This window comes from Camelus bactrianus, chromosome 10 (assembly GCF_048773025.1).
Source record: "Camelus bactrianus isolate YW-2024 breed Bactrian camel chromosome 10, ASM4877302v1, whole genome shotgun sequence".
In the NCBI taxonomy this organism is placed as follows: Eukaryota; Metazoa; Chordata; class Mammalia; order Artiodactyla; family Camelidae; genus Camelus; species Camelus bactrianus.
In genome coordinates this window covers 40,095,457-40,108,381 of record NC_133548.1, presented here as the reverse complement: position 1 = coordinate 40,108,381, position 12,925 = coordinate 40,095,457, and the positions used below count along the sequence as shown (strand labels likewise).

Sequence of the window (12,925 nt, the reverse complement as noted above, 5' to 3'; positions counted from 1 at the left end):
TGTTTCATTAGATCATTTGGTGGTTCTTTTTCTAATTTCTTGAAGTGGATCCTAGAGCATTAATCTCAACTTTTCATTTGCATAATGTGTACATTTAAAGGTTTATACATCCCTCTAATCATTGCTTTAGCTGCATTCAAGTCCTTTTATTATGCCGTATTTTGGTCATCAATCAATTTAAATTTATTTTTATTTCTTTGATCTATAGATTGTTAAAAAGTATTGCTTAAGTTCTAATTATTTTGAGATTTTCAATTTCTATTTTTTATTACTGATTTCTAGCTTAATCTTACTGTTGTCAGAAGACATACTATGTATGACTTCAGTCCTTTGAAATGTATTGATACTTGCTTTATGGCTTGACATATCACCAATTCAGTAAATGTTCCAAGTACTCTGGAAAATAACGTATATTCTCTAGTTATTGGGGTTGTTGTTATACATCAGTCAATTAGGTCTAATGTGTTAGTAGTGTTTGCTCAAAACTTCTATATCCTTACAGGTTGTCACTTGTACTTCTGACTAACCAGTTATAAGTAGGGGTTCCCACAATTCCTTCCTTGGGTTTAATAATTTACTAGAATGGTATAGGACTCTGAGAAACACTTACACATATTAGTTTATTGTAAAGGATATGATAAAGGATATAGATGAACAGCCTGATGAAGAAATATATAGAGTGAAGTCTGGAAGTGTCCCAAGCATAGGAGCTTCTGTCCCCATAGAGCTGGGATCACCACCCTCCCAGCACATGGATGTGTTCACAGATTTGGAAGCTTTCCAAACCCTGTGCATTAGGGATTTTTATGGAGGTTTCATCATGTAGACATGAAAAAATTTTAACTCATTTTCTAGCCCTTCTACCTTCTTCAGACGATGGGGGGGGGGGGGGATAGGGCTGAAAATTCCGAGCTTCTAATCATAAGTTGGTCTTCCTAGTGACCAGCCTCCATCCATAAGCCCACCAAGAGTCACCTCATTAGAACAAAAGACACTCCTCTCACTCAGGAAATTCCAAGGGATTTGGGAGCTCTGTGTCAGACACTCCTTTCTCTCAGAAAAAATTGTAAGGGTTTTAGGAGCTCTGTGCTCTGTGTCAGGAATTAGGGTCAAAGACCAAATATTAGCCGAAGCTGGGAATAGAGACCAACTGCAGACAGTCCCTGACTTACAATGGTTCAATTTACAATTTTTTGACTTTATGATGGTGCAAAGGCAATATGCATTCTGTAGAAACCATACTTCATATTTTGAATTTTGATCTTTTCCCAGGTTAGTGATATGTGGTACCATACTCTCTAGCAGGCCACAGCTTCCAATGAGCCACGTGATTATGAGGGTGAATAACTGATACATTTACAACCATTCTGTACCCAGGCAACCATTCTATTTTTCACTTTCAGTGTACAATTCAATAAACTACATGAGATAATCCACACTTTATTATAAAATAGGCTTTTTGTTAGATGACTTTTCCCAACTGTAGGCTAATGTGAGTATTCTGAGCATGTTTAAGGTAGGCTAGGCTAAAATATGACATTTAGTAGGTTAGGTGTATTAAATGCATTTGTGACTAAACAATATTTTCAACTTATAAGGGATTTATTGGGATGTGACCCCATTGTAAATTGAGGAAGATCTATAGATATATTTCTTATTATTTTACACTAGCTTACATTAGTCAATTGGCTTTTTAAAAAGTTTGAAACTACAAAGAAAAATTGTTTTAGATTTACCGTCTCTTCAATTCCATCTGGTATATTCCTTCTGCTGCAAAACTTCTTTTAACATTTTCTGTATGCATGTTGGCTAACAAATTATCCTAGCTTTTTTTTTCTTAAAATAAAAGCTTTTTTTTTTTTTTGCTTCATTTTGAATGGATCATTTCACTGGACATGGAATCATAAATTGACAGATTTTTGTTGTTGTTGTTTTTCTTTCAGCATTTTAATGATGTTCTGTTGTTTCTTGGCTTATTTATGTTCTGATGAGGTGCCCGTGGACATTCTTATCTTTGTTTCTCTATATGCAGTGTATCATTTTTCTTTGTCTGCTTTTAAGATTTTATTTCTATCTGGGTTTTGGCAATTTTATTCTCATGAGCTTTGCTATGATTTTCTTTGTGTTTAACCTGCTTGTGATTTTTTGAGCTACTTGAAACTGTGGATTTATACTTTTCATTAAATTTGCATGATTTCAGCAACATTATGTTGGCTACTTTTTCTGTTCCTGTCTCCCTCTAGCTCCTGGCACTGCAATCACATGTATTTTAGACCATTGATATTATCCCATGGGTCACTGAGTTTCTATTCATTGTATTAGTCTTTTTTCCTCTGTGCTTCATTTTGGATAGTTTTTTATCACTATTATTTAATTTCACTCAGTATTTTCCTCTGCAGTATGTAAGCTATTGTTAAACTGATGCAATGAAACTTTTATTTCAGATTTTGTATTTTTCATCCTTACAGGTTCTATTGGGTGCTTTTTAAAATTTTTTTTTTTTTTTTTTTTTGCTTCTGTCCTCATTCTGTTCATATTGTCTTTTTAAATTCTTGAGCACATTTAAATTGCCCTTTTAAGAGCCTTGTCTGCTAATTTCATCATTTCTGAGTCTGCTTTTATTGACTGATTTGTCTCTTGATTATCAGACTTGTCCTGCATTTTTGTGTATCTAGTGATTGTTTACTGGCTGCTAGATTTTGTGAATATCACATTGTAGAGTATCCAGATTTTGTTTCTTTATTTTAAAAACGTTAAATAGACATTAAAGAATGTTTGGCAGGCAGTCAATTGACTTGCAGATCAATTTGTTTCTTTCAAGGCTTGTTTTTAAGCTTATTCAGGTGAGTCTGTAATAACCTCTTTTCTAGAGCTAATTTGTCCCTATTACTAATGTGAAGCTCTTCTATGGTCTCCACTCTAATGCCTCCAATGTTTGCTCTACCCTAGTTGGGGAAAGCTTGAACATTTCCCAGTCTTATAAAAGCTTTAGAGATTATTTACCCTGTAACTTGCCAGACATTATCTGCCCAACCTCATGCAGTTTCTCTCTATGTGTCTATAGTTTACTATTAAGCAATAGATTCAAGTTGACTTCTATGCTTATTTCTGAAGTCCTTTTTCTGCATAGCTCTCTCCTCCCAAGTATTCTTCCTCGTATCTTCCAATGGCCTCAGTCCACTCAGACGTTGATTTCTGTCTTTCCAACTCACTGAATCGGCTATGCTCTGTTTCGCTTCCTCCTACCTGCACTGTGGTGTGGAAAGTGCCTGTAGGCAGAAAGTTACTGTGACCACAGGGCTTACCTCATTTGCTTCTGCTCCCGCCTTTTTCACAGTTCTGCACTGCCTCTTGTCCAATGTCTGGAAACACCTGCTTCATATATATATCTGTCCTGACTTCTAGGGCTTTGTGGTGGGAGATCAATCCCAGAATCAGTCAATCCATTATAGCCCGAGTGAAACAGTGCTGCCAAGTTTTTTAAACTTGCAAATGAAAAGTAAACTAGAATGAATGGTTCTATGATGGAAGAGAGTAAATGGGAAGAGATTCAGGGGTAACTATTTAACTCTGCGTAACTTTGGCAGAAGTTTAAGGAACGCGTTATATTTGAAAACACTGTCTCCTCAATTTCAAAATATAATTCAATGGAAATATTCGATTTATTTTTGACAGAAAAAGTTTCAAATGTAGGCTATTATACTTCCTCCATAAAATGAGAGTTAATTAGGCAGCCTTATTAATATCACATATTGTTAATATGCATCAGTGATGATGATGAAGCAACGGCTGCTGCTTCATCGTCAGGGAGAAGCAGCTGATGATGCTGACGATGACGACATTTGTCTAAGCACCTGCAAGGAGCCAGGCGCTGTGTTAGGCTCTTTACATTGATTATCTTTACTCTTCCACAGCAGTTCTGCAGGTCAGAAATCATGATCTCCAGAAGCTCAGGAGGTAAAGTTAGTTCCTCAAGCTTACACACAAGAAGTGAATACTCAGTGACTGGAGCACTCAGTGGTAATTTAGTGGCTGGAGCTGGGAAACAATCTCAGCTCCCCGCTAACAATGCCTCCATCCATTATTATGCTGCTCCCTGATTCTATTTTCACCTGAGCTTTCCCATCTGGCAAATTAAAGTGGAAAACAGTTAACTCCCTCCCCAGAGAGGCTGTGTTATTATATAGATGTTTTGCATTATTTTGCTTCGAATAACAGCATATGTAAATGTGCTCCTGGAGGTTAAAATTACCCCTATTTTTTAAAACTTGGCCTCTCCCACCAGGGTGAATAGTCAAAAATTATGGGGAAGAAAAGGCAGGCTGGAGAGAAGGTTAGTCAGCTTGGAATTGTTTCTCCTCCTTCCTCCCCACCCAGCATATATTTCTCTTCAGATAGAAGCTGCCACGGCAGAGTAAAGATTAGAAAATTTCCTATCACGGAGCCCTGGATGGTTCTGATATTCAGTGTTCAGGGAGGGTTAATCCAGATATTAATCATTAACTCTGCATCAGGTTGATGTGTAGGGGCAGATGTTCTTGCTGAGAAGAATAAAAGTCTCCTGTGGCACCTGGAAGACTTTATCACACGTGGTCCCCAGCCTGATCACAAAGAGATCCAAGCGAGCAGGGGCACTTTGCTGCCTCTGACCATCTACCTCTTGTTCAAGGGTTGGCATCTCCCCTCGACTTCACTCTCCCGTGGGCCCTGAATTGTGGAGCCCTCCCTATATTAAACCTCCTTTCCTGGCATTTGAATCAACACTTCGATGATGTGATAATATCTGCAAGTTGGGAAAATAAAAGTGGCATTTGTTTAGCCATAATTAATGAAATATTTATGTTGCATGAGACTATGTGATAAAACCTTAGGCTTAGAGTCCTTTTGCTTCTGATTACATTTGGGATTTTTTTTCTATGACCAGACATTCTGACGCCAGCCCTTTTACACTGAGCAGATGTCATGTAGTAAAAATGGGTGCCAGATGCTCTGAGCCACAGAAGGGCGATTTGTTTAAGAGCTGGCTCCGACTTTTTTGCATTCAATTACTCTGCAGAACGAACCTTACACAAGCATTTAGGTAACTCAGCTAACTTCAGACATGCATTTTAATAATAGATTTCATCTCTGAATGCATTCTAAGCAACACACCATATAAATGGTGTTTAAGGAATTAATTGATTTCTGCATAATACCTTTTTTTCCCCCAACATGAAAAGAGAGCTACAAAGCTCTTGGCAGGGACCCAGAAATGTAATTAACATGGAGGGCCAAATTTTCAGTTGCCCTTAGGTACTGCTTCCTCATGCTCCAGGCAGGTGCAGTAAGGGGAAGGCCAAGAGGGAGAGAATGGGGACAGCAGGGAGGAGGGAGAGGCAGCTTTGGGTCATGAAGTAGGAGAAGAAGCCAAGAGTTTAGTGAGCTCTTCTGTTCCCATTTCAGGTCCCAAGCACATCCCCACCAGCATGCAGGTGACAGGGGCTGCCTCTTCTGCCTCTTCCACCACCACCTCCTCTGCAGATGAAGAATTTGATCCCCAGCCTTCCTTGCGGTCAAAGGTAACAACACTTGGCAAACCAAAGGGGCCCTTGGCTTGCGGGGGCCGTTTACCATCCACATCTCAGACCCAATGTGGGCTCCAGCTGCGGCAGTTTCATTGGGAGGATCACGTTTCATTGCATCTGACAGCAACCTTTCCTTTTACCTGGAACACCCTAAGAATTGTCTTTATATATATGGATATATATTTAAACTTTTTGAAGCTTGCCTTTCTCAGAGATGTAAAATGGGAAGGGGGAAGAAACCAGACATATTTACTTGAAACCATTTGGTGACTGCAGCTCTTAAAGTGGGTTTAATATGTGATCCAACAAGCAAACCATCGAAAAAATTACAACAAGCAGATGTGTATTTCCCTGGGGGAAGCACAGCTTCATTTAAGAAGCACTAGAGGCAGATTGCATGGAAAATGTTATGTTTATTCTAATCAGATATACGAAATGAACCATGCAATTGCATCTAGACCTGTTTGCTCCAAGGATCCCCACTGACTAACCATGAGCCAACGGGGGGAATGTCACTTCTCTTTGTTTAATGAACATTAATTTCTAGAGAGCCCTTTAAACACATCCCATATCCGTGGATTAGAAAACACAAACGTCGTTACATGTCTTTAAATGTGTCTGTATGTCACGTATACGGAGACACGCATCCCATGACCAAACCTTGCCATTGTTTTCTTTATCCACTGGGGCTGGAAGGGCTGAATGGCTGGACCTAATGTGCTTCCCCAGCAGACAGAGAAGCAGTTCACTGCTCTGGCAGTGTTTATTTTTTGGAGCAGTGAGGATCTGAGGAGAAAGAGAGAGGACCAAATTTATTTACTTAAACTCAACTTTTCCATATCTGGCACTAGGAGCTTTGGCATCATCTCAAGTCACTCAGGGGTTCCAGGTCCCAGTGGCCCAGCTTGGAGCAAGTCAGGAGGGAGCTGGGACATGGGTGTGTGTGTGTGTGTGTGTGTGTGAGAGAGAGAGAGAGAGAGAGAATACGTAGAGAGTTCTAGTTTCTAACTGTGTGCGTCTCTGATTAGCTCTGCACTCACCACAAATGAATTCTACGTATCGTGTTGATTGCTGGGGGTCTCCTTACACACCCTCTCATCCCCTTGAGTGACCCTGAGTTAATTCTGTATTCAGATGAGGAAGAGGCCCCCATCCTGACACTTGTGGAGACTAAAAGAATGGAGTGGCCCCAAACACATGGAAGTAGCAAGACCACGATATTGAGGGCAAGCCTCACAGACCACTCCTTGTCCTCCTGCTGGCCCAGGACAGAGTCAGTCATCACATAAGCTTGCAGCGTGGGAGAGCCTGCCCACTTCACCTGGCTTCTGATACGGCCCACTCTGTAGGAAGAGAAGCTGGCAAAAGCTCCCTTCTTTATGACTTCCCAGGGACTCACACTGAAGGAACAAGGGGAGTTTTTTCCTCTCTGGTTTCTTTATCTCTTCTATCCCATCCAAGGTGTGTCCTCAGCCATGTGTCACAGAGCCTGCATCAGCTCAAACGAATCTTTGCACAAGAAACGGGAGATGGGATATGCACTCTCGCCTCTTACCTCTGCTCTACACCGCTTCTTATTAGCAGCTGGATCTGAGGGATGGGACAGGCAGCTTGTCTTTTGTCCTGCCAGGTTTCCCCCCTTTTCTGTCCTTTTTCTTCCTTAGCCCTCAGCCTCTTTCCTCTCTGTATTGTCATGACCATCCCTGAGGATGTGAGAACTGTGCCCGGTGCATCAGAAGGCTATATGAGCATTTTTTCATCAATCACCCTTCTTTTTTCTATGTCAACATCTTTTAAGAAAAGGCAGGAAAGGACTTTCTTTCCTCCTCTAGGTTCTGTTTTGCTGACTCTTGATAAAGCAGTTGGGGAAGTGCCAGCTTTGCTCCTGGGAAGTGCTGAGATGGCATCGAAGCATCCCTCAAGGAAATTGTTTGAATGGTCTTAATTTAGGGGAAAACGCTGATATTTTTTTTATAAAGCAGAGGCCCTTACTGTGCCTGCACAGTATCTGGCACAGGGAAGGTGGGATAAATTGGATGGAAGTGTGGATGCTGGATTCAGGTTACTGGGGCTTCCCTGCCGGCTCTGCCGATTACTGACTGTGTCATCTTGGGCGAGTGATTTAATTTCTCTGAGTTCTGATTTCCTTATTTGTAACGTAAGTGTAGTTTGAAGAATAAATGATACATGTGAAGTAATCAGTACAGTGTCTGGCACCTAGTACTCAATAAATGCTGGCATTTATTATGTAGGTTAGTATAATGGAAGCTCAAGAGATATTTATTAAATGAATGACTGACGTTCCACATAGATTGAGTTAGAAAATTTCTGGATAACAACTACCAGTGATCACCACCACGCCCCTCCCTACCAGCCTTCCCAGAAAGGTCCTAGCAGCTTGAAGGAGTGGTTCCGCCACCCAAATGGCCTAGAACCTCTGTTTGCAGTGGTTGGCAGTCAATCTGGAAGTCATCTGCTAGCAATAGAAATGATACGAAATGGAATAAGTTTGAGTTCTGAGAGCCAAAATTTCCTTCCAAGGATGAAAGAAAGGAGGAAGATCTTTTAGGATTCTAGATCCTACAGAGAATTCTAGACAAACCAAATTTCCTCATTGAGATCAACGTTTTCACTGATGATCTGTAGAAGTTCTGAACCCTGAAAACTGGATGCTTTCTTCAGGAGAGTGATGGTCCCTCAGGGGAATGGGTGACAGAATGACAAGGATCCATAAAGCCCTGGAAAGGCATCTGCTTTTAAGCCACAGTCTCTGACCTCTGTTATGGACACAGACTCCTCTGGCAGTATCCGGGCTCAGGCCTGGTAGGTCTACTCCCTGCTCATGAATCGATGGTCCTTTTAATGCACAAACATTCAGTTCAACCAAAGTTACTGGGTGCCCACGCACCAGGCTAGATGTAACAGTTTTTTAATACATATTTGTTCCTGCCAGCATTAAAAAGAAGTCTCTCATATGTTTTAATCCTCATCCTAACACAGAAAATTGATGTGCTCAGAGATGGCAAATATAATAAAACTAGCCCCATTTGCATATTTATTTTGTATATGTGAGATGTATACATATGTATATGATACATGCTACAAACATACACACATATGCAGGAAAATAGTAGATTTTAGTAAATAGTTATAATCATGCTAATTTGTATAAGAATAATATAATAATCATGTGAGTGATAGTAAAAATCATGCTGTTTACTGAATATCTATCCCATATCTTTTTCAAGTATTCTGCAAAGGACTTGACCCGCCTTATCCCATTTACTCCTTGTTACATGCCTACACGGTAGGCATTCAATCATTCTCATCACTCTGAAGAGGACACTGAAGTTCGGAAAGTTGTAGGACACATTGAAGCTCGCACAGCTCTGCTGGGATTTGATGCCAGCTTTGCATGGTCCTGGGCCTGGTGCTCAAACATTATTCTCTGCTGTTTCTCTGATCAGAAGAGTCTTCTGAACTTTTCAGTATGTGGAGCTGGCCAAATTACTACTTCTCCTTTCTCTGGTGTCTAAAACCTGGAACTGATGAGATCTAGACATCTATTTTATTATTTTTTTGAGGCATGTTAAAGATTTTAGTAAGTGGAGAGTTATACTATTCTGGATTAAAAAATTCAGCTTGTGTACACCAGAAATTGATACAACATTGTAAACAGACTACACTTCAATTAAAAAAAAATCAACTTATAAGGGTGCTGGTTCTCCTCACATTTATAATTTTAATCCTTAACATCTGGGACCCCTCCCTTGCATACACCCTCCCCTTCTCATAGCCCCCTCAGTCTTAGGCACCTTGTGTGGGGCCACACCCCACAGGGATGCAGTCTTTTTTTTTTTTTTTAACCTTTTCAGAGTTATTTATTTTTTTAGTAGAAGTATAGTCAGCTTGCAATGTTGTGTCAATTTCTGGTGTACAGCATAAAATTTCAGTCATACATATATTCATTTTCATATTATTTTTCATTATAGGTTACTACAAGATATTGAATATAGTTCCCTGTGATATACAGAATAAACGTGTTTATCTATTTTATATATAGTAGTTAGTATCTGTAAATCTTGAACTCCCAGTTTATCCCTTCCCACCCCTTTCCCCGCCCTGGTAACCAGAAGTTTGTTTTCTACAGACATCTACTTTATTTTATTTTATCTTATTTATTTTATTTTATTTTATTTTATTTTATTTTATTATTTTATTTTATTTTATAGTTGTTTTATTGACGATTGGTATTGAGATGAATGTGTTCTTGCCTTGAACACTTTCTTTTTTGTTGTTGGAGTACAGTCAGTTTATAGTGTGTCAGTTTCTATAGACATCTATTTTAAACGCATCAATTTTGAATGTTGTATATTCCACTAGCCCAGGCACACAGAGAACCCAGTGGTGTTAAAGATATATTTGTATAAGCAGAGTGAGGTGGGGAAGGGCAGCTCTCTTATGCCTAGATATAGAACATTTCCATCACTGCAGAAGTTCTCTTGGACATTGTTATTCTAGAAGTTCAGCAGTGGCTGGGCTGGAGAGGGCAAAAGCCTGTTACAGTATATTTTAAATTTCAACCCCATTTTTCTCAGACCTATTTATTCTTCTCTATTGGCTTTTGTAGGAGAGGAAGACATTTAGAAGAAGAAGGAAGCTGGAAAAAGCCACAAAACAATTGGTTAAGCAGGAAGAATTGAAAAGACTTCACAAAGCTCAGGTCAGAAAACACACTTGAGATAAGTGAATTTGGGTCTGGGATCCTGGGAGTCTGGATCTGGAAGCCCCTTGGAAATCTGCATTGCACTGGGGGAGGCAGGCTGGGGAAAGGTTGTGGCTTGTGGCTATTCTGTGGGCCCCAGTTCAGTCCCTGGTGCGGCTCTGGGGCCTGGAGAGCCCAGGTGTTGAGCTGGCCCACTCCCAGCTGGCTTTCCATCTGCCGATGTGTGTCCTGCAAAGTGAGCTGGAATGACAGCCAACACATGGCCTTGGGAACCATCCTGGGCCCTGACTGTCACGTAGCACTGGCCTTAGTTTTGTCCTCTGTGAGAACACAACCCTCCCCTGACTTCCTGGCAGTGTCTTCGCTGAACTGACAACTCCTGGGGCTGCCTCTCTTCCAAGGTTGGTGAGCACATAAGCAGCTAGCATTCTGCTGTCGATCTCCCGGCCTGATTGTTTCCTGCCCGATGGGTCACAGACAGGCACAATGAGGCAGAAAGTCAAGGCCCTCTCCCTCTCCCTGAGGCCCCCACACCTAGCCGTGGAGAACAGCTGGGTTTTAGGACAGAAGGTCTTAAAACGACTGCTCCTGTGAATCCAGTGGACCCTGACATCCCTTCCCCCAGTTATCGCTTTATCTGGCCGTATGGTCCTGTAGGTTGTTTCTGACAAGAGGGGAGACATTTAATCCAGCCTCCTTTACTCTTCTCAACGACTGACAAGGGAACCACCCTTTCACCTAGTGGGCAGGGGAAGTTCCCATCAGCTCCCTCTGTCCACCCTCAGCTTCCAAAACAGGCTTTCTTGAAATCTTCATCTCTTCCTTCTGAGAACAAGATAGGTCTTTATGATACAGACTGACAAACTCAACCATTCCCCCACCTTATGGTCTCACTCCAGACAGTTGGCAGTGATAACAGAAGAATTACGATGGCCTTTGGAGTCCTAAGCTGCTAGCACGCCTAGAAGCCTTTTTTAATGTTTGAGATTTGCTTCCTTAGTTTCTAAAGGATGTTGACTCTATCAGTCTGCTCGGGCAGTCATAACAACATCCCACAGCCGGGGTGGCTTACACGACAGAAATGTGTCCTCTCGCAGCTCTGGAGGCTGGAAGTCCAAGGTCAAGGTGACTTCAGGGTTGATTTCTGGTGGGGACTCTCTTCCTGGCTTGTATGGCTGCCTTCTCGCTGTGTCCTCACGTGGCCTTTTTCTGTGCACGTACAGAACAAGAAAGAGAGAGAGAGAAAGCTCTGGTATCATTTCCTCTTCTTATAAGGACATCAGTCCTATTGGATTAGGGCTGACTGTTATGGCCTCATTTAACCTTATTTACCTCCTTAAAGACTCACTCCAAATACAGTCACTTTTGGGATTCAGCATATGAATGGGGCGGGCGGCACTACTCAGTCCCTAACAATTATACAGCCATAATTGCAACATAGTGAGTAATAAAAACATTGAACTGTTACCCTTCCTTTAGCCATTCTAAACTATGCCAGTAAGAAACAGATCTATAAAGATATAATTGTCTTTAAAAGAGAGACCAAGAGGAAGAGAGCATGAAATTACAAGTGGTATTAGAGAGAATTCCCATCTATTTCAGATTTTCTGTTTGGGGCTTAAACACTCTCAGCTGAGACAAGAAGCCAACGGCTGCTCAGTCCTTCCCCCAACTCCCCTGCCCCGCCCCCATTACCTCTTCATGGGTTTGGAGGTTCCTCAGGCATTGTGCTCTGAACCCAGGGGAGACTCAGAAAGGTTTGGAGTTAAGGAGGAAGGGGAGTGAGACAGAGCTAGAGGAAGGCAGAGGAGGAAGAACACACACATTCCACCTGCCCAAACAGCTGCCACTTCCTTGAACGTACCTGGGCTGCCAGGTGCAGCATGGGTTCTGCCAAGAGATGTGCCTTTTGGCAGCATGTGTTTGATAGCAGAGAAAATTGATGGGGATGAACAGAATGTATTTGGGAAAGGCTTTCTCTTAATTTTCCTTCCTAATACACACAAGAGAGAAATGCCTAGTAGGGAAAGTAAAGATGTCATGACCCCAAGCCTTGATAGGTGCCTATGGTTAGTCTAAGGATTATGTGCCTTAATGGGATAAATGCCTTCTGTCTTGTCTTGATAACCCGCTAGTAACAAAGCCATCATACACTTCCATAGTCAGTAAAAGGCCCTGCGGTGCCATGAAAGAATAGGTTGCCAGTGTGTAGCTGAAGACAGGAGCAGGACAAACCGAGAGGAACACCCAGCCCCAGCAGCTGGCCCGGGGTCTCCGGCTCCAGACCAACTTCCTGAGTGGTGTCTGCTGGTTCTTCTTGGGAAAGTGTGTTTGTCCTGGGAGATCCTGTCCTACTCTGAGTAGTGGCTGCAGCTCCAGCAGCTAAGCCATGACCACAGTCAGAGGCTGAGGCTCCGAGGCCAGGAGCCATGAGGGCCACCCGCCCGCTCTGCCAAGCAGCCTCTGACTAATTCATTTGCCTGGTCAAAAGGGAACTGTTTTAACGTCTCCTTGGGGGCAGACTGAGCTTACACACAGACCCTTGCTTTATGTCTTCATAGTAAAGACAGGAGATGTCAAGTTCTAGTTGTTTTGGGAATCCAGAGGTTCTTACCCAGTTAGCGAAGGAGGTGGT

General features: G+C 41.8%; 1 protein-coding gene across 5 annotated transcripts in view; it reads left to right on the top strand.

Annotated features, from left to right (window-relative positions):
* MICAL2 (microtubule associated monooxygenase, calponin and LIM domain containing 2) overlaps positions 1 to 12,925 on the top strand; it is a 213,615-nt gene that overhangs the window by 172,730 nt on the left and 27,960 nt on the right. For all 5 annotated transcript variants that reach the window (XM_074372378.1, XM_074372380.1, XM_074372377.1 and 2 more), the window contains 2 exons: positions 5,443 to 5,558; positions 10,195 to 10,287. In XM_074372378.1, the coding sequence (XP_074228479.1) occupies positions 5,443 to 5,558; positions 10,195 to 10,287 (209 nt within the window). The remainder of the gene's footprint in view (positions 1 to 5,442; positions 5,559 to 10,194; positions 10,288 to 12,925) is intronic.